The sequence below is a fragment of the Solenopsis invicta genome, chromosome 1 (genome assembly GCF_016802725.1).
Source record: "Solenopsis invicta isolate M01_SB chromosome 1, UNIL_Sinv_3.0, whole genome shotgun sequence".
Classification (NCBI taxonomy): domain Eukaryota; kingdom Metazoa; phylum Arthropoda; class Insecta; order Hymenoptera; family Formicidae; genus Solenopsis; species Solenopsis invicta.
Window position 1 is genome coordinate 2,926,917 of NC_052664.1, and position 22,716 is coordinate 2,949,632.

The following is a 22,716-nucleotide window of genomic DNA, read 5'->3' on the forward strand; positions in this document are numbered from 1 at the left end:
GAGTGTCTCATTTTAAGTGACTATCCCAAATAACTTTTTTAGAATGCATTGTACATAAAAATGTTTCCTACAAAAGTAGGATTCAAAAGGGGACGTAAGAAAGTACTACTAGTTTGACCTTGAATCAAAAATAGTATGTTCCATTTAAAAAAAATCGATGTGACCTTGACCTAAGCTTGACGACACCATCCAAGGTCAAACCAGTAGTATCTTCTTACGTCCCCTTTTGAACCCTACATCTTTCGTAGGAAACATTTTTATGTATAATGCATTCTAAAAAAATTTTTCGGGATAGTCACTTAAAACAAGACATCTTGTATAACGTGACAATTGTAGCGGAACTACTATAATTACTTGTTCTTAGTGAGAAAAATCTCTTTGTATAACACTCTTTTTTCATGACCACCTTTGCATGAATATGTACCACCATGAATATATATACTACCATAAATATAACACGTATATTATTTATTTATAAATAAATTCTATACTTTCATACATTTAATATTATGTCATTACATATTATTCCTTTATATGTGTATTATTAAATTATTACACTATGTAATAATTCTTTACATAATTATTGATTAATGATATTTATATAGTTATAATAAAAATTATATTTTATTAAATTTTCTTCGGCAAACTATTGGTATACAATATTTAGAGTTTTTGCGCCTACAGAAATAGATACAATGATTTTCTTTCTCTTTTTCATCATGATATGTAATAATGAACGATGCGTAAGGTACAGCAATCTTCATGCTCGTTACCTCGCACATCTGAGCATACAACACATAAAGAAATAAATATATTTAATATTGATTGATTTTACTTTGTATGCATAACACTTCGGATAGTATACGATACCATTTTCTTACATATTCTTTTCAACTTGTGACGGATCTTACGCAAGTCAGTCAAAATAAGAAAAAAATATCATATAGCATCTAGTGTTAAACATAGTTATCGAACGCAAAACGATCGAATGCAGTCAGTATATGCGCCTATGCGAACAATCTTTGTCACGGTGCATTTGTTAAATCAGAAAATTCTCCACATCAGTTTTCTCCTCGATCCAATAATTTCTAACCAACTTTTTTCTATATGTACAGGAAGAAGAGAAAGATAATGCCTCAATCGAAAAAAACTCGGAATTCGCAATAAAAGAGGGAGAAAACCTCACAGGAGAGCGCCCTGGTACAAGGATATTAGCGGAAATCGGCAACAACAAGCATCTAAGCCACTAAGCTTTCCGGCATAATATGGTACTTCCTGATAAAATCGGGAAAAAGAATTTCATGTAAAAATATAAATACTATGTTTTGAAAATTTTGGAGTTTATAATATTATTTGTTTTTACATATTATATTAATATGTATTGTATTTTTTTAGATAATTAAAATAAAATTTATTTTTTGTTATATATCTATTATTAAGTATATTGTACAATATTTACACACGAGTTAAAATATGTTATGACTTTATTACGTCAAAATATAAGACAACATATGTTTGATGGTCTTAAGCGATTGAAAGCTGATCCGTGTCTTCATGAAGGGTGCTCATACAGATGATTAGATGATACTGTCTCTATATGTTGATGACAGCTTGATAGCATGCAATTGGAAGAGAACACTGCATACCTTTGTTTCATTGCTAATCTCGGAATTCAAAGTTACGTGTCAGCCGACGTGTTGGAATGGAAATAACTCAAAATCGAACGGCAGGGACAATATGCATCAATCAACAAGGATACATTTCACGTTGCATCTTCATGTTGCATCGTTCTGGAATGGAAGACTGCAAATCTGTAAAATCTCCAATAGACTTGTCTATTGAGTCAACTAAACTCAAGGAAATAAAAAATAAGGAAAAACGTTTTCCCTACAAAGAAACAATTGGCTGCTTAAATTATATTGCTGCAGTGTCGAAACCAGATATTTCGTATGTAGTGAGCAAACTTGCTCAATATTCCAATGATCGACAGCAGCTTTATTGGAAGGCAGTGAAGCTTGTTATGAAGTATCTCAAAGGCACAATCAATGTCACATTGTATTTCCACGAAAAATCATCAGATGAATTGATTGGATATTGCGATTTCGACTACGCTGGTGAATTGAAAGAGAGAAGATCTACGTCCGGACATGTTTTTCTTATTCATGATGGACTGGTTGCTTGGTCATCGAGTCTACAACGTATTACAGCACTCTCTTCATCGGACGCGGAATGTCGATCTCGGAAACATTAAAAGAACTTCTTTGGTTGAGATCACTTATTGAATTTCTTGGATTAGAGCAAGTAAAGTCAACAGAGTTGAAAACAGACAATCAAGCAGCTATAGCGATGTCAAGAAATCCGGAGCTCCATAGAAGAATTAAACACATTAGGGTTCAGTTTCATCCCATCAGACTGCAGGAACGGAAACCTGGGAAGGTTCATGTCACATATGTACCTTTAACCAAGCAAGTAGCAGATTTACTTACAAAGCCTCTACCTTGGCCTACAATTTCACGATATCTTGGACAAATGGAGATGACGTCGAGAACAAGAGGAGGTGTTAGGGATAAATGTTCGGCACCGTAGATGTCGATTATTGTGGCATTACTTGTTAGAGGCCAAGATCGATGGGTCGATCTAAGTTCGATACGCGCTTGAGTACGCACGTTTCCGCATCTTCTTGCATTCATGTATACACACGCTGCTGCGTGCATTTTAAGTCTCTTTGTAACATTGTAACAATGCGCCTAGACAGGCGTTTAGTATGTGCAAATTATCATCGGCCAGTACAGCTGTACTTGGCCGTTCTCGGTGTACCAACGCGTTCGCGCGCCTGCCGACACCGCGCTACACGCACGCACGCACGCAAGCACGCAAGCACGCACGCACGCACGCACGCACGCACGCACACACGCATTATTATTTTCTTCTGTATGTCTCACGATTAATTTGCAATAAATTCAATATCTATTTTTCACCGAAAAGAAAACATCGCGTGTGAAATTAATTCTCTCCCTGCGATCCTTTGCGCCCTCGCCACCGTTACCACCGCCCATGCGCAAAGCGGAATCGTTTTAACATTGCCAAATATATATTCTTTGTACCAATAATTGTGTGTTACTCTGCACTATCGAGTTCTTTTATTCTAATATATATATATATATGTATAAAGTGTGTGTGTGTGTGTCTGTGTGTGTGTGTGTCGCAGGCAAATAACAATTTTAGCAAAATGATATCTGATTAAGTAAATGCTATTTGCCTGGTTAGAATAGGTTAAAATAAATTACATGATTTTTCTGTTTTTAAAGCAGGCACGTTTTGTTTGTAATTCTCTACTTGAAATACACAACATGCCTGTTTAAAAAACACAAAAAATATATAATTATTAGGTTTTTAAGCAGGCATTTGTGCTTTTAATTTTAAGTTATTTGACCAGGCAGATAGCATTTGCCTAGTCAGATACTATTTTCCTAAAATTGCTATTTGCCTACGACATACGAGTATATATATATATATATATATATATATAACGATACGTTAAATTAACTATATATATAATTAAAATAATCTAGTACACTCTTTTATAAATTTATCAATTAAATAAACTAAAGATTATGTATATGTGCGCGCGTGCGTGCGTGCGTGTGTGTGTGCGTGCATGTTTGTGTGTGTGCGTGCGTGCGTGTATGTGTGTATACAGTCTGTCTAACAAGAGCGTGTACGACAAAAATCGAAAACTATTTGAGATAATAAATTGAAAAAAAAAATACATATGATATAGATTAGGATGCTTTATTATTAATAAGTTGTCCAGTTGCTTCCATTATTAATAATTGCCTGGCATCTCCAAAGCAATTTTCGACTACAATAATTTTATAGTATAATCTTGTGACAAACCTCCAAATAAATAAAATCTATCGAAATAACTGCTTGACAATCCAAACCCTTTTTCCCTTGGAGCTTGATGGATCAAAGAATTTGACCAAACAGAAGTTTCGTCCGTAAAAATTACTTGGCCTCAATTGCGGTCCAAATTGTCTTTCGCCCAAGTAAGGTCTTTTTTCGACGTGTTTTTGGGGACATTTGCAATTTCTTCAATACTTCAAAATTGTACTTCATGGGCCAGTAAACGTCTTCTTATAGTATCACATGACATATTTAGACCCTTTTTACGCAAAATCGCTTGCCCTCCACGCAATAACAAACTAGAATTCTTTTCTAACATCAGTAAAATCACTTTGTCCTCCTTTTTTGTTGTTACTTAAACAAAACCATGATCTGGCAGGTTATCGACGTTTCTTACGTCGGAGTAGTTTACCCTTTTACTTACAAATGTCTTTGACTTTTTTATGTATTTTGCAGCCGGTCCGTATAAAATTTTTGGTCCTTTTGAATACAAACTTAAAAATACGGTTTCGTAACGTGATGCGTACGCGGCACTCATGGTGAAATATGTCCTTTTGTGACCAAGATCAAACGACAATTGAGGTTTTCTTTTTAAAGCATCTAAGGGGAGGCATCCCTCTATCTGATCGCGTTCAAATTTTCCCTCTAACGGTTTCCAGAAAAAAACCTCGCCGTATACGCTTTTGTTAGACAAACTGTGTATATATACAGGGTGATTCAGAATAACCTTATGTCCTTAAAGAGACATGTTCCTGAGGTTATTCTGAAACAACTTTTTCTTTGGCAAAAACTTGTCCGAAGCATAGTTTTTAAATAATAAAAGAAAACAATTATCCAATAACCGGGCGCATATGGCGGTGAAGCAGGTGCAATTCACTGTTTAATATGGGCGATTACGTAAAGTCCAAATCACACCTAGCGATTGACGATTGCGATTGCCGATTAGCGATTACTTTTCAACCAATTAGAGCAAAGCAGCCACCGACTATTTTGCTCTGATTGGTTTAAAAAGTAATCGTCAATCGCAATTGTCAATCGCTAGTGTGATTTGGGCTTAAGGCAGTGATAAGCAGACAGCTCGAACATTGCTTTCCCTCCCTTCCCCCTCTTTCTCATTCTCTCTCAAAACCTCTATCCCATTCTCATTCTCATTTTTTTCTTAATTATTTATCAATTCATGCACTAAAATAATGCTAGAATTAAAAACAATATTTAATTATTTGACGTCTCCCTTTTAATAATTTTCTACGAGTAAAAAAATATTCTTTTTAAGTCAAAATCATATTTAAAATGCGTGAATAAGAAATACAAATGCAGAGTAAAAGAGAGAGAGAGAGAGAGAGAGACAAGTTCAATCAAATTTGAACGTGTATACTCACTTATCATCTTGCACAACAATCAGCTTTATCTTATCGAAGACAGAATATCCATATTAAACTCAAGATTTTCATCTTTTCTTCTTAAATCACATCATTTGTCACATTCACTGCAATTATTGTCTTGATCTAAAATTACTAATCACTTTATACAAATCACTATCGTCAATTACTATTAGTCACTACTAATCACGCGTGAGAATTACTCAAAGAAAGAAACACGTGTTTACACGATAAACACACAATACGTGTTTACAACAAAGAGGTTGGGTTAGGTTATATCCTCTTTGCTTCACAAGCGAGCAGTCGACTAATTTTATTGTTCGCGGTATCACTGCGTAATTGACGTTCTAAAAGTTAGAACGCGATAATTAAAAATTAAAAATACTGTTGCTTCCGTGTGTTATGCCTATGACCATGAATTCGAAGATTTCACGGTCATTCCAGACGAGTCCCAAACGATGCACTCGCGGAGCGTTTATGGCTCACGTTTCTCAAGCGACTGTCTGTTTCATATCAAACTCAGTCTTTCGGCCGTCAAAAACCGGGATGACCTTGAAATCTTCAAGATTACGGTCACATGCACGTGTTTCATTTTTTGAGTAATTCTCACGCGTGATTAGTAGCGACTAATAGTAATTGACGATAGTAATTTGTATGAAGTGATGCGTTAGTATTTTTCGATCAAAAGAATGATTGCAGTGAATGTGAGAAGTGATGTGATTTAAGAAGAAAAGAGAAAAATCTCCAGTTTAATATAGATATTTTGTCTTCGCGAAGATAAAGGCTGATTGCTGTGCAGGATGATAAGTGAGTATACACGTTCAAATTTGATCAAACTCGTCTCTCTCTTTCTCTCTCACTCTGCATTTTTATTTTTCATTCACATATTTTAAATATGGTATTTTTGACTTAAAAACAATATTTTTTTACACGTACAGAATTATTAAAAGCAAGGCGTCAAATAATTAAATATCGTTTTAAATTCCAGCATTAATTCAGTGTTAGTGTATGAATTGATAAATAAATAAGAAAAAAATGATAAATAAATAAGAAAGCAGATATCATTCATACGAGCTCGAAACGCTCGCTATAGTCAAAGTCGTTGAGAGGTTTCAGAGAGGTTTCTACCTCTACGGTCTAGAATTTACCATTATTTCAGATTGTCATGCGGTCATCTATGCTGTCAACAAAGCAAATTTAAATCCACGTATTGCTCAGTGGATATTGCGTGTACAAAATTACAAATTTAAATTGATTCATTGTAAAGATGAGAAAATGATGCATGTTGATGCAATGAGTCGTATCGTTGCGTCAGTTGAAATTATTCCTTTAGAACAGCAGTTGCATTGTCGACAGTTGACCGACCCGCACGTGCTATCGTTGATCATATTGAGACTTTTCCTTACAATCACTTCGAGATGGTCAAAGGACTAGTTTATAGAAAGTGTGATAACAGTTTACAATTTTTCATACCGGAGTCCATGCTTACAAGCGTTATTCGGGTGTATCATGATCAAAGTGCTCATTGCGCACTCAAAAAGACTATAAAGGGTATTTGTGATACACATCGGTTTCCGTCAATGTGGAAAAAAGTGTAATCGTACATTGACAATTGTCTTGTTTGCCTTATAGCAAATACTTCGTCAAACTCTAAAGAAAGATACAGTTAGATTATGTTCCGGGTGTTCCTTTGGAGGTCATTCATATAGATCATTTCGGATTTCTAACGAAATCCTCAGATGGTTTTAAGAACATTTTGGTCGCCATCGATTCTTTCACTAGATTTACGTGGCTCTAAGCCTGTAAGTCTATTAGTTGTAAGCCTGTAGTCTCGATTAGTCATATTATACTTAATTTCAATTTCTGATATTTTTGATAATCCCTCTACTGTTATTTTAGATAAAGGAACTTCCTTCTCTTCCTTTGAGTTTACACAATTTTTACAAATGTAAAATTAAGCACCGTCTAATCGCTATTGTAGCCCCTTGGGCAAATGACCTAGTTAAACGTGTTAATAGATTTTTGAAATCGTCGTTAAGAAAAATGGTTGAGGATTATTCGAATTGGTCTAGCTTTGTTCCAGAATTACAATATATTATTAATAATACTTTTCATTCTTCCATTAAAAATTCTCACTCTAAATAATTCTCACTCTAAATTATTGTTAGAATATGATAAAAGAAATCAATCTGATTTTCCTTTGTCTAATTTTTTGAAAAATTTAGCTGACTCTAATTGGTCTTCTCATTTACAAGAAAACCATGTTCAATTTCAAGAAATAGCTCTTCAAGCTACCAACCAACTTAAGGATTATAATAAATATTACGACAAGAGACATAAGACTCCTTTTACTTATAAAGTTAGCGATCACGTAATGGTACGAGACACCATCGTTAAACTCGGTGAGGATAGAAAACTTAAGCCCATATATAAAGATCCGTATATGATTGGGAAGACTTTAAATAATAACAAGTATGTCTTTCAGGACATTCCCTGGTGTCAGTTAATCGTACGATTCCATATTATCGCCTGATAGAATTAAACTATGAGTTGCGTCCCCATCGTCATGACTAAAATATGTGATATTTTGATATACGTTCCTATTCATAAGCATTATTGTAATCTTATAATTGTTCATATTTGTATTACCATTAGAAATAAGAAAAGTTTATATACGACCACGTTTACGGTCTCTATATTTTGTCATGTTAGAAAGTAAGTTCCAAAGTTTATAATTCAGTTGTGTTTTGAATCTTTTATTTTACTTCTAATGTTCAGGATCAAACATCTTTTTCAGGCTGGCCAAAGTTGTAAGACATAAACTAGCGCACCCGATATATTTTCGATGTTATTCCCCTGCTAGTAGCGCTTGCATCGCTCCTTCAGAGCAACGTGATTGGTCCGCGTCACCACGTGACGAGAGGCAAGATAGAGATTCGCTGCAAGCCTACATCTTGCATGCGATTGGTTAGATCCCGCGACAGTAGCGCGCCCGTGCGTTCTCCTTTGTCACCTCATGGAAAGAAGCGTTCTCCCTCCACTCACTCTGTATTGTTAAAGGGCCTCGCACATAAAATGCATAACAGCATAAGCGTAGTATAAGGCCTCTAGACCAATGGAAATCTTATGTAAATCAATATGGCGACTTTGTGCTGAATGCTCATTGGTTCATTGATCTTATGTTGTGCTTATATTATGTTACGTATTTCATGTGCGAGGCTCTTTAACAATACAGAGCGAGTGGAGGGCCGCAGGAAGGCCGCAGTACAGGCTTTTGCATAGCTGCATAACTGTATGCATAAGAAAGTTGATTAGTCCATTAGCACATGCGTAAGGAAATGTATCAATCAATCTCTTTATGCATACGGTTATGCAGCTATGCAAAAGCCTGTGTCGTGGCCTTTATGTGAAGGCAGCCGGCCACCATGCCGCTGCAGTGTGATACAAGAACCTCCCCTGCCTGCACCAAACGTAACAAGCACGTCGCTGTGACGTGCTAACTCGTCGCATGTTACGTCTCAGCGACGTCTCAACTGGTGTTTGAAACGTAATTGAGACGTCGCTGAGACGTAACTAACATCCCCATTTCTGGTGACAGCGACGTTGTAATGACGTGTATTTTGTGACTTATGCACTAATTGTGACCTGAAAATTATCGACAAATTTTGAAAAATTAAGATTGGTTTTTACTGCATTATGTACGTAAAATACTTGCTAGATAAAATGTATAATAGTTTTACACTGAGAGAAGAGAATGATTGCAATTACCATAATTCAACTGTAATTTATAGTGGTTTTGGATGCGATCTATAAATTATAGTAATTCTGAATTATAATATTCTACTTTTTATGTATGGTTACATCTATTATGTTTATAATGGTTCCAAATATTGGAAGTTTAAAAAGGTTAGTTTTAATCACATAGTAAATTAAAACATCTTCCACTTGATTTCATTTTCAAGGGAATTCATTAGAAAAATTATTCTACTCTAATAGAACATCGGTGAAAAATCTTATAATGCTCCGCCTTTTATACCATTTACGTATTTTCTTTCTTACGAGAAAACGCCATGACAACCATCTAGTGACGGTTTCGTGTACTACTATACGCAGAGAAAAAAGTATTTGTGACTATAATTGCATGGTTAAGAAAATTATTATGAGAGATGCATCGGATAGTGATTTTTACCGGATAGCCGGATACCGCGATAGTATTTCCCAACTGTACATTACTCTACGTAACGTTTTCACAATTACGTATTAAATTTAATTACATTAAATGAAAAACATCATTTTTAAAAAGTGAAATGTTATTTATCTTTAAAATATAAGTCATAATACAAAAGAAAATTCAACAAACAGCTAATTAATTAAAACATTCAAATTATTTAATTACGTCGCAGCGACGTGCACAAGACGTATCATATTTTCTGCGACTTTGTGATCAAAACAGCACGTCTGTTACGTCCGGTGCAGGCAGGGTCCATATAATTAGCAAACAAGTTTAACTTTCCTAATCTTTTTTTAATGAAAACGTTTGAGAATAGTTTGGAAAAATTTAGGAAAACAATTTTATAATTTAAAAAATAATAATTTATTTATAATTAATAAAAGTTAATCAAGCGTATAGAAAGAGAAAATTTAATTTTTTTTTTGCAACCGTTTGGAAATAATTTGAGAAAGCTTAGAAAAATAGTTTTATAATTTAAGAAATAATAATTTTGTTTATAATTAATAAAAATTAAAAGCCGACAGAAGTGACGAACCAATTCATTTACACCTCATTCACGGTGTAGATACATATCTGTACTTTCGCATATTTTGTCCTGTAAACGAGATATTTTGCTGTCAGACTTTTTTAGCTTATTTCCTATAAAACTGCAAAATCTTCTAAAGAACCAAATATTGCAATTTTGCTTCTAAAAGTATTATAACGAATGATATAATCTGCTCCTTACTCTTGTTGTATATGTAATTACATTCAAGTGGGCGGATCCCGATAGCACACGGGACAAATAGCACACCACCACTCACAGCGGCCGATGCCTAGAGTTTTTTCGTTGGTTGGGTTAGATAAGTCACGATGGTGAGCTATCGCACCGTGAGCTATCGAATCCCGCCCACTCAAGCATATTGTGTCTCATAGAAGCAATATTTTGTAAAGAAACTTTTTTAGCTTATTTGTTATATAGCTACAAAATTTTATACAGAACCAATTTTTGTAATTTGATCTTTAAAATTTTATAATAAATAAATTATTTGCACCTCAGTTACACTATAGTGTCGATCGAATAATATATGATGAATTTTTTTTCTTTTTTAATTCAAAGAATCGCTGTTTACAAAGGTGCAGGCAATTTTCCTGATTACAAATGTCGCTGTTAGCCTGGATTTTCATGTAGACATCGGCGCTTTGACACCAAGCGTTGATTGGTGAAAAATGGGTGGTGAAAGTAAATAGCACTAGCTTTATTACTTTTTCACCAATTAGCACTCGGTGTCAAAGCGCCGATGTCTGCATGAGGATCCAGGCTTACATTAGGATCTTTCACATCACGATTTTTCAGTCCCGGTCTACAATAAACGTAGTAAGCCTTAAATCGTAAGAAATTGACCAATTATAGTTAAATATGAGGAGAATACTCGACCATGGTAGGTCAATTTCTTACGGCTTAAGGCTTACAACATTCATTGTAGACCGGCCGTTTATTTTCTGTTCCTAAACTCCCTGAATTAGTGTGCACTTAAAATGAAATAGATATCTATTTGAAAGTTAGTAAAAGCAAAAAGGAACGTTCCAGTGCAGTCTAGTGCAGGAATAGAAAACAAGCCTCGGGACTCAAGGCTGGGATACATAAAAAACTTAAGCAGTAAGCGAATTAAGGCTGGGACACATAAAAAAACTTAAGCAGTAAGCAAATTAGCCAATGGCAGTTGAGAACATGAGGCCAAACGTAAGTAGTACCAGATCCAATACGTTGAATTTCTTAAGGCTGGTCTACAATGAGTTGCAAAACGTAGTTGCAAATCGCGAGTGGCTAGTTGCCAGTCGCAAGTTGTAAATAATTTCAACACCTAATCTACATTTGAATGTGGAGATTGTCAAAAGGTGCAAATTGAATGTTTGGTTAAGCAAGATATGTGAGTACCAGACATTCAAGATATCACTACCGAAAATTGTCCTACCACAAATCACATTTGTCGTAATTTTTGCCACGCTCCGCCACGCTCTTTCAATTCACTTTATAGGCTGCGTTCCGAAATTCACTGCCAGTACTGAAAATCTATAGTATACGTAACGTGAACTATAGATTTTCAGTACTTGCAGTGTAGATCGGAACGCAGCCATAAGGTTAAGGTGATGCGATCGCCAGTTGCTGTCGCCAAAGTTAAAAGTTGGCCAACTCTCATTTGGCAACCGCGCCAGTCCGTTGCCACCGGAAATAATGCTAGTTGCCATTTTTTGCAACTGGCGATGAAGCGTTTTCAACTCATTGTAGAACAGCCTTAACTGCTTAAGTTTTTCTATGTGCCATGGTCTTCAGAAATTGAAACAAAAAGTAGGTCCTCTTTCACCAATCTCGGTTAAAACTAAACAAGAGGTTAGTCCATTGGAATTGACCAATTGCATTTTTTTTTCTTTTCAATTCTTGAAAGATTGTAATGTGAAAGATTGTAATGTAACAGCGATATTCGTAATCAAGAGAATTGCCTGCACCTTTGTAAACAGCGATTCTTTGAATAAAATAGGCAAAAAGAAATTCATTATGTGTTATTCGCTCGACACTATAGTGTAACTGAGGTACAGATAATTTATTTATCATAAAACCTTAAAGACAAAATGACAAAAATCGGCTTTGTACAAAGTGTCGTAGTTATATAAGATATAAGCTAACAAAAGTTTCATTGTAAAGAATTGCTTCTACGAGATACAATATACTTGAGTGTATAAATTACACGTGCACCAAGAGTAAGGAGCAGATAATATCATTTATTATAATACTTTTAGAAGCAAAATTGCAATATCTTTAAAAGGTTTTGCAGTTACATAGGAAATAAGTTAAAAAGTCTGACAGCAAAATATCTCATCTACAAGACAAAATATGCGAAAGTACAGATATGTGACTACACCGTGAAATAGATGTAAATGAATTGGCTCGTCACTCCTGCCGGCCCTTAACTTTCATTAATTATAAATAAATTATTATTTCCTAAATTATAAAACCATTTCCCTAAGCTTTCCCAAATTATTTCTAAACAATTGCAGAAAAAAAATTAAATTTTCTGCTAACTATACACTTGATTAACTTTTATTAATTATAAATAAATTATTATTTTCTAAATTATGAAATTGTTTTCCTAAATTTTCCCAAATTATTTCCAAACTTTTTCACTAAAACAAAAATTAAGAAAGTTAAACTTGTCTGCTAAGTATACGGAGGTGATACAAGAGAAATAAAGTATCAGTAAAACCGATCATATTCGCATTGTGGTATCTTTGTCCTCTTTGTTCCTGACAACTTCCTTTCGCTATATGGTAGATTTTCAATACTGGTAGTAAATTTCGAAACACTATCTGAAAGTACGCTCGTTCGTCATTCTACATGGAAATTTTACTCTGCAGAGAATAAATCGGTTCACTCAACAAAAGTGAAACAATCTCACTCCAAAATTATCAGATGAATTAAGATTCACTCTGATAATTTTGGAGTGAGATTGTTTCACTCTTGTTGAAAAATGACTTTAACAAAGTAAAGTTTTCCTATACTCAAAGAATAACATAATTCACTTTTATGGACACTGCACTCAAAAATAGTGTTTTTTTTAATCCAAATGAGTCTTTACAAAAAAAACTCAAAATTTGAGTGTTTACTCAATTTTATGTTTACTCACAAAGAAAAAAGAAAGACTCAAACACTCAAAACTAAAAAAATAACAATTAATTTAATGACACTCAACTTGAGCGTTAACCTCAATTTGAGAGTTACTTTTAAGTTGAAGATCAATGTTCACAATGCTAGAAATTAGTTCAAATGCTCGAATCGAGTACTGTGTACCCAATAAACTTGCAGCCTTCATAAAAAAGTGACAATTTTATTGACTACACATTTCTTGATCCGAGAACTCGGATCGATTTCTAATATCGCGAATTAGCCTTTACACAAGTAACAATAAATTACAATCTTCATAACAGTATACTTTATAATGTACACACATCTATTAATAAATAAAATACTTTTATAGTAAAATATAAAATAAAAACTTATTTACATACTTTTAATATATCTTATGATATATTACTTATCATATATTATTTATCATATTATTTTACATATCGTTAAATAATATTTTATTAATATGTTTCGTTTAAGCATATTTTAATCTTTTTTCTATTGGTATATATAATGGTTGTAAAGCATTATAATAAATATAGTACTGATGATAACATTGTTAATCTCTATTTCTTTAAAAAATAGAAAGGCAATCATTTTTAAGTGTTCAAATGTTTATATTATTTAACATTCAACAGAATTGATCTCAATCATGAAAATTAGCATTCAAGTGATACTTGAGAATATTCAATCTAAGAATAACATTTGGAGGATTAGAATTTATACTCGTTTGTTGAGTGTCGTACTCAAATGTTAAGAGTAAACTCTTAAATGTTTAGTGTTAACATCCAAATTTTAGTGTGAACATTCAGTTATTGCGAGTACATACTCAATGTTTTAATATACACACTCAATTTGAAGTAAAAATACTACTTTGTATTTTCTAATTGTTTATAAATTTTATTTCAGAATCTATAAATCTTGAAAAATGTATCCTAAAAAACTCATCTATTTTTATGGGAAAAAAATTAAGTTTGGACCATATGATTAATAAATATTATAATCAGTTGTGCATTCAGCACAGTTGTCATATTGAATGCGTCATTTTGAATTTTGGAAGTCTGACTATGGATTGTTCATGAGGGAGTCGAAAAACTCTCAGATACAAATTTTCATGGAAATTGAATGAATTTTAGACTACCTGATTCATGAATTAAATATTTTCGATAAGTTTTTCATCTATTTCAATACAACGCAAGTCGATTATTTAAAAATCTACTCGTGTTTAATCTCACCTCTTCTGTGTGAACGTTTTTCACTCTCTTCACGATTTCGCTTGCTTTAATAAGTTCAATTTCTGCATCTTCCATCTGCGAGTGCCGTCGCTCCTGCATATCCGTGGCCAACTCCTGATAGCAAGATTCTCCGGAACCACGTCGACTGCTTGTAATACACATAGCTCGGCGGAATAGACCAGCGACGACGGTACATAGACCGCATTGCATCTCTGAAGTGCTGCCTCGACTGGAGAACGACCCACCATTGGCTCGGCGGCGGGTCCGAGACCCATGGGAGCCAGTGTCACGTGTTTGGGTCGCCAGTTTCGCGTATCTGCCGTTGCGCGCACTTTTTCTATTTTACTTCGCCAATAAAACTTTTATTCTTCCTTCATTTTCTTCTTATGTGTTTCTCGTATCATTGCATCTCCTTTGCGCGCTTATACGCATACTTTTCTATTTTCAATTTTTATTAAACTCAATTGTCAACACCTAACGCATTTATTTTTTTAATCCACAGAAATTCACACTCATGACATGTTCCCACGCTGGTACTGTGTGTCACCTATATAACAAAGATGCAATAATCACAGAAAGTTGACTAGTAACTCGAAAAATTACGAATGCAATAGGAAGCAAGAAACAAAAAAGAAAAAAGAGAGTTTAATGTATTTTTTAGAGCCCAAAACTGTTTAAACGTTGTATAAGTTAAAAATATGTGATAGAAAATAGGAAAGTAATATTATTTTGTATATAATAGTAATATATTTTGAGGTCTTAAAGGTAGCAGATTATAACAAATGTTTGCTGCGTTAAGTTTGATTAATTCTTACTATTTTACGAAAGAAATATGTATAGATTTTTTTGGGAAGGTTCCGATAGTGTACATCCCGATAGCCCACCAACCAATCATCTTGACTTATCTAACCCAACCTACGGAAAATCTCTAGGCATCTGCCATTCCGTTTGTTTTTTGTTCCTGAACTCTCTAAATAAGAGTACATTTAAAATGAAATAGATAGATGTTTCAAAGTTAGCGAAAGCAAGAAGGAACGTTCCAGTGCAGTCTAGTGCAGGAATAGAAAACAAGCCTATTGTGAGTGGTTTGTGTGCTATCGGGATGTGCGCTATCGGGACCCGCCGATTTCTTTTAGATAAAATATTTGATTCTTCACGATAACAATACGAAACTCCATGTCGAAATACAATTTAAAAAATTTAGAATAAGAACTATCATTTATTGCTAACGTTCTTTTGAATTATCACTTCTTTTGAAGAACAATTTAAAAAAATATTCTGTTCACGCTATTTAGATCGTCATATCTACATATTTTACACTTAAATTACTTTTTCAAATGACATAGAATATCTAATACACAAATACACGAAAGTTATAAGTATAGTGACTATACTTTTGAATAAATAATAAATTTTTTCTCATACATTCGTATTTTTTTTAAATTTGAACAATAATTATTATATTGCAATATCACTAACATAAAAGAAATTATGCAAGTAATAAAAGTAATTAATATATAAGTTCTCAGAATATTGTACAGATATAAAAGAAAGATTAATGGCTTTTTTGTATAACAGTATAATACATGCCGCGTGTAAAAAGCAAAATAAATAACCAACTATTTTCATCTTCAGCTTTGTTAGAAAATAATACATACATAGTAGATAGGTACTGATAATACACAGTAGGAGGTGATTACGATCATATTGTTTCTTTGTGGCCATATCCTCTATGCAGAGAATATAAAGTAAACAAAGATTTTTGATAAAATTATTATCTAATATTGATACAATTTAGACTGAATAATTAAATTAAATAATAATAAAAAGATTGAAAAGTAATATCAGCTTGTTCACGAAAAGAAGAATGAAAAAAAAGACAAATAAATTTAAAAAATTAGAAACAAATACAAATTCAAGGCTTTTATGAATAATAATTCAAATAAAACAAAACGAGCTAAAGAGCCGTGCTGGGTGTTGTGCACCAAAAACAAACAAATGCCAAATAAATGTAAACGTTTCGAGCTTTAATCAACGGTCTTCCTCGATACAAGACTTAGAATCTATAACAACAAGCATTCAAATTACATTAAGATTACAAATCTTATCACAAAATTAACGCATCAAATTAGTTGACAAATAAAGATTTTATCAAATGTGAAAATGCGACATCCACTTACAAAAATCGTAATATGTCGGAAACGCCGTCTAAATGATACTCTCGACCGTGAATAGATATCGTTTTCGGAGCATGATCTGGTAAAAACAGAACAAAAAGCAACATGAAATATGTAAAAACTAAAAAAGGACAACTACCAATAATTTAGAACAGAAAGTATTGAAAGTCAAAATATAAAACTAATAAACGAGAACAAAAAGTAATAAAAAGTAGAAAGCTGTACAAGTCAAAGTAATAAAATTGTAAAAAGGAAAAACTAAGAAGCACGAATAATAAATATAATAAAATGAAATTTGTACAAGTTAAAGTCGTAAAATTGTAAAAAAAATGTAAATAGTAAAAAGGAAATTGTAAAAATATTAATATATATCATACCTATGAGTTCCGAAAACTATATCTTACAAGAGAGGCTACTACGAATGTCACAACACAAGTAAGGAACGAACAAAAGAGAATTGTCAGAAACAGAAGAAGTGGAGAGGAGGAGATAAGACGTTAAGAAAGGGAAATACGTTTCCGACATATTACGATTTTTGTTAGCGGATCTCGCATTTTCACATTTGGTAAGATCTTTATTTGCCAACTAATTCGATGCGTTAATTTTGTGATAAGATTTGTAATCTTAATGTAATTTGAATGCTTGTTGTTATAGATTTTATATCTTGTAATGAGGAAGACCGTTGATTAAAGGTCAAAACGTTTACATTTATTTGTTTGTTTGTTTTTGGGTTGTTTGGTTTGTTCGTTTGTCACACAACACGCAGCACGGCTCTTTAGCTCGTTTTGTTTTATTTGTACAAATAAATTTGTTTTATATTTTCCGCCAAATAAAATATTTAAAAATGTTTAGTAACAAAATTTGTAACAGATATTGAGCATTAAAATTAACTAATAAAATTAAGAATTAATAAATAATAAATTAAATATTAAAATACATAATAAAAACATAAAATAAGAAATTATGTTATAAATATAATAAACATATCGAAACTTTTTGTCTTAAATTTTAATAAAGAAAACAAATATGCAAAAGATACTTTTATTTTTACGAAAATAATAACGTCTTGATATAAAGTCCACTTTGAATAATCTATAACATTTTTTTGGGACCTGAATAAATAAAATATTTTCTACAAGAAATTAAATAAGATAGGCCGAGACGGTTATAGCAAGATCTTCGTGCTAAAATAATATTTTATATTTTAACAACCGACGGAATGTTAGCGAGAGTCAACGGTTTACCAAAGATACAGCAGGATAACCCTTTTAGAATAATAATATCGTCAATAAATAGTCCTTTACATTCGTTAGCTAATTTTTTGCACCAATTTCTTCACAATAGTATACCATAAGCCCTTAGTTTTATAAAAAATAGTTACTATTTCGTTAACTATTAAGCTCAATGGTTTCAACTTGGAATCAGATCATGTTTTAGCGTCTCTGGATGTCGTGTCTATTTTCATTAATGTTTCAAAAGACTTAGCGGTAGAAAGTGTCACGTCGAGATGGGATTTGATTTCGAAAAACTCTTATTCCCCTTACTGAATTTCTTAAGGCATTAAATTTAATATAGGTCCCACTTTTTTTAAATTTAATAACTTTGTCTATAAATAGTTCTTTGGTTTACCAATGGAATTTTTGCTATCTCCTATTTTAGCTGATTTGGTCATGCAGGATTTGGAGTGTACTGCGATAAAAAGTCTTTATTCCATCTACTAATTTATTTTAGATATGTAGATGACATTATATTGGCAGCGCCCGATTACTCACTATCCTGTATTCTCGACACTTTCAATTCCGTGCATGACCGCCTACAATTCACAATGGAGACGGAGAGAGAGGAGAAAATCAGTTTTTTTGATGTGTTATTGATAACATGCAACAATGTAATTATTTTCGATCAGTACCGTAAACTCACCTTTTCGGGGAGATACCTCAATTTCTTTTCACATCACCCGTTGTGTCACAAAAAGGGAATTGTTTTTGGTATGGTGGACAGTTTGGTATGGTGGATAATTTCATTATCACATCCACAGTTTCATCAAAAAAATTTTACTCGTATGATTAACATCTTACTTGAAAATAATTATCTTTTAAATTTCATCTTTGCTATGATTCACGTTAGATTAAAATATTTTTTTTATAAAAATGACACCGATGGGGCTGATGGACGTGTGACGAGTTATTTCACGATCCCTTATATCAAGTCGGTATCTGAGAAATTTTTATCTTTCCCCAATAAGTATGACTGCAACATAGCTTTTACAATTCCCTTTAAACTTAATAAATTTATAACCATGAGAAAAGATTGCATTGACCGATTATCGTGCAATGATGTAGTCTACAAAATTAATTGTAGGGATTGCGAATCTTCTTGTGTGGGACAGACAAAACGTCAGCTAAAAACGAGTCTCGGAACATAAATCGGATATCAGGAAATCTAGTTCTCCTTCTGTTATCACAAAATATCGTATTGATTATAACCATAAATTTGATTGGGACAACGTTAAAATTTTAGCTCAAGAACCATCTTTTAAAAAAGGATTTTAAAAAAGGATATCTAAAATGTTACACATAAAGAAACAACAAAAAGATCTCAATAAACAAAGTGATACCAAACTACTTCCTGACGCGTATCTTCCTATTCTCGATCGTATTTCCTTTCCTTAACATCTAATACTTTCCCCTCCTACTCCTCTTTCCTACTTATATGGTTCTGTTTCGACAATTCTCTTACCTTATTATTCATTTCACAACACTCTGTGATGTACATTCGTACCAGCATCATATAAGATATAGTTTTCGGAATTCATAGATATAATCTATTGTATATTATTCTTTTCATGTTATCTATTCCATTTTACAATTTTATTATTGGACTTGTACAGCTTTCAATTTATTATTTTTTATTGTTATATTTTGACTTTACGTTAGTTTTTTTCCTTCTTTACCATTTTATTAACCTGACTTGTACAGCTCTCAATCTATTATATTTATTATTACTTTCATCTGTATTTATTTATTTATTTTTTACATTCTGACATTAAATATTGTTGTTTCTTCTTTTTTGTGCAGGTTTTACTAGACTCATGTTCCGAAAACGATGTCTTTTCGCTCGTTTCTCGAGGATACCTCTCAACCTAAGATGCTTCTCGACACATTTTGTAAGCACGTTTAAATGTGATACGTTTTCGTAAGCTGACATCGCAGATATATTCGATAAGATCTCAATTTATTATCAATGTTGCGTTAAGTTTTTGATACGATTTGCTATTTAATTGTTTTAATGTTATAAATTCAATCATTGTACTGAAGATGACTAGTAATTAAATAGTCAAAACGTTTACATTATTTACATTCGTAATTGCTTTGTTTTTGGCACACAACACCCAGCACGACTCCTAAGCTCTTCTTGTTCTGATTTGAATTGTTATTCTATAAGAGCCTCAAACTTTTGTATTTATTTTCTAATTTTTTAATATTTTGTATGTTTCTATTCATTTTGAACTGCGCGTCGTTACTTTCAAACACAGCTCTTGAAAATAAAATATAATTAAATTAAAAATTAATTACCCCCAGAAAAGTAAAAAATTTTTGTGTTGCAATTTTTCACACTTCTAAAAGTTGATACTTTTGCATGGCATCAACGTTTGGAAATAAAATTTGATTCCGGTGTTACGTCTTGAAAATTTTAAAACTTGACTTTTTCACATTATTTTTCTCATAAGGTGATAGGCTATTTTAGTCAACAAATTTGTTTTTAACTATCAACAATTCATCGCAAAATACTTTATTTATCCAAATCCTAAAAAAGGTCTATTAAGGTATAATTGTGTAATTCGCGACATTTGAGAAAAAATTCTGTTTATAATTTTACTCATAAAGTTACAAATATAATTATAGATGAAAAAATACTTGTATTACACAAACCTCCCATAAATTAATTTATAATTATTCTTTATTTATTTATAATTATATAAAACAATATTATTAAGACAAGCAATTCCTGATAAAAATTTTTTTCATAATTTTTATGCAAATTGGCATATTTTTCAAAAATAGTGAAAAAGTCTGTATCTTCTTTTAGAATTTTTTATATATGTGAATTCTAAAATATTCTTAAATTCTCATCCAATAATTTCTAAAAAATGCTTTTAATTTTTTTTAATTTTATATCACCAGAAATGATAGAACAAAAAATCTTGGAAATCTCAGGATATTCATAATTAGTTTAAAATATTTGAAAAATTTTGAAAATATATATAAAATTTCTGATATATTATAAACTTAGTCAATTTATTAGAGCACAGAAAGATGTTTTACCTAACAACAAAAAAGAGAACGTTGTATACAGAATATCACATAAAAATTGTGATGCCTCCTATGTCGGACAGACTCGCAGATTGTTAAAAACTAGAATTTTCGAACATAAAAATGACACAGGCAACCAAAAAAAAACAGGCAACTACTCAGTTGTTTCGAAACATAGGATGCATCACAATCATGACTACAATTAAGATAACATTGAGATCCTGAATATGGAAAGGTTCCTCAGCAGAAGAATAACCCTTAAACACGTAAGTGGGTCTGAGAGACCCCATATGAAGTTTTGAACGCTTGCTATGTGAAGACGGAATGAGATCGGAGGTTCGGACCAAGACGTACAAAAAGTTTGAAATCTCCTCTTTCGATTGATATGATTGATCAACTTTTTTGGTCAACTAGAATTTGAAAAGTTTTGCAAAGTTTTGTTAGGGTCAATGAGACCCATATAGTGTGTAAGCAAAACTTTTTTTGTGAGCATTTTAGATAAAAAAGCTGGACATAATACATCGAACAGGTCGGTTTGCGGATGTTACTCGCATATACTCTGTCTAAAGTTGGAATACTATAAAATGCTGTAGAAAAGAGAGTTTTTCCGAAATATATCATGAAACACATCAATTTTCAATTGTAAACACGATTTAATCAAAAATACCTCATATTCGCCTTGTTATATAAGTACGTTTTTTAATAGAAATGACAATAATATAATTTTTTTTTTTAAATATGAATCTTTAGCTTTAAAACGCCGTATTGTATAGTTCTTCAAAGTTTTTTGAAGCAAAGATATGATTTTTTTTTTAAGTGGATTTTTAGATGCCTAAAAATACCTCATATTTTCCATGTTACATAATTATACTTTTTAAAAAGAATGACTTTGCTAAATTTTATTTTGAAAGTGTGACTCTTTAGCTTTAAAACGCCGTATTTGAAAGTCCTTAAAAGTTTTTTGTTGCGAAGATATGATTTTTTTAAGGAAAAGTGGATTTTTGACCAATTTCTCATTTTTGTTTAATGGTTTTGCCTTTAGAACTTCACAATAAATTATTTTTTCGGCAATGCCGATTGTGCAGTCACACTCCTGAGATTTTAAACTTTCATTAAAAAAAAAATTCTATAAAAATATTGATTGTAATCAAAATTATAGCTTCTCAAAGTTGAAAAAGTCTCCCAGACCCAAAAATGTGTTTCCGTATTTTACAGGATCGGTGTGTTTAAGGGTTAATTTCTGAAATATTATTTATCAAACTGCAAACCAACAGCGTAAATTTACAGACAGATACGGAATTTTTACATAATGGCTATTTGACGCTTTTAAATAAATTCAAGGACCGAGGTTAACAATTCAAGCTCATAGTTTTGAAACGTGACTGCATGATTCTGACATTGTTACATAGGATATCGATTGTATATTGTTATTTACTGTTGGACGTAAACCGAATTGTTTCTGCGTGTTCAATACAGTTCGGTCTTTCGACTTGACAGGTTATTGCGTGGAAGTTTGATTGTTACAAGTTAAATAATTCGTATAATTCAAGCGGTACAGTGCGTTGCATTGATGCCTGGGATACCGATTTTAAGGACCACGTTTCTTTCTTAGTTATTTTTACGTTCATGACCAAATGCTGCTGTCAACGATCACCGCAGCATTCAGTCATGAACATAAAAATAATCAAGAAAGAAACGTGGTCCCTAAAATCAGTACCCCAGGCAACGCACTGTACGAATGTGACTTGTCAATTTGCGGTTTTTGTCAATTTGCGAGCTCTTCTGGTAAGTAATTTTACGGTGGGGGAGCGGTA

At 32.5% G+C, this 22,716-nt stretch overlaps 1 protein-coding gene across 6 annotated transcripts in view; it reads right to left on the minus strand.

Moving 5' to 3' along the window:
* LOC105197919 (homeobox protein 2) overlaps nucleotides 1-22,716 on the minus strand; it is a 263,567-nt gene that overhangs the window by 209,892 nt on the left and 30,959 nt on the right. For 5 of the 6 annotated variants that reach the window (XR_005575239.1, XR_005575240.1, XM_039451994.1 and 2 more), the window contains exon 2: nucleotides 14,413-14,959. Coding sequence is in view for 3 of the 6 variants with exons in the window: in XM_039451994.1 (XP_039307928.1) it covers nucleotides 14,413-14,622 (210 nt within the window). In the remaining 3 variants the exon portion in view is untranslated. Of the gene's footprint in view, nucleotides 1-14,412; nucleotides 14,960-22,716 lie in introns of those variants that run through there. The other variant, XM_039452006.1, reaches the window with a different exon arrangement.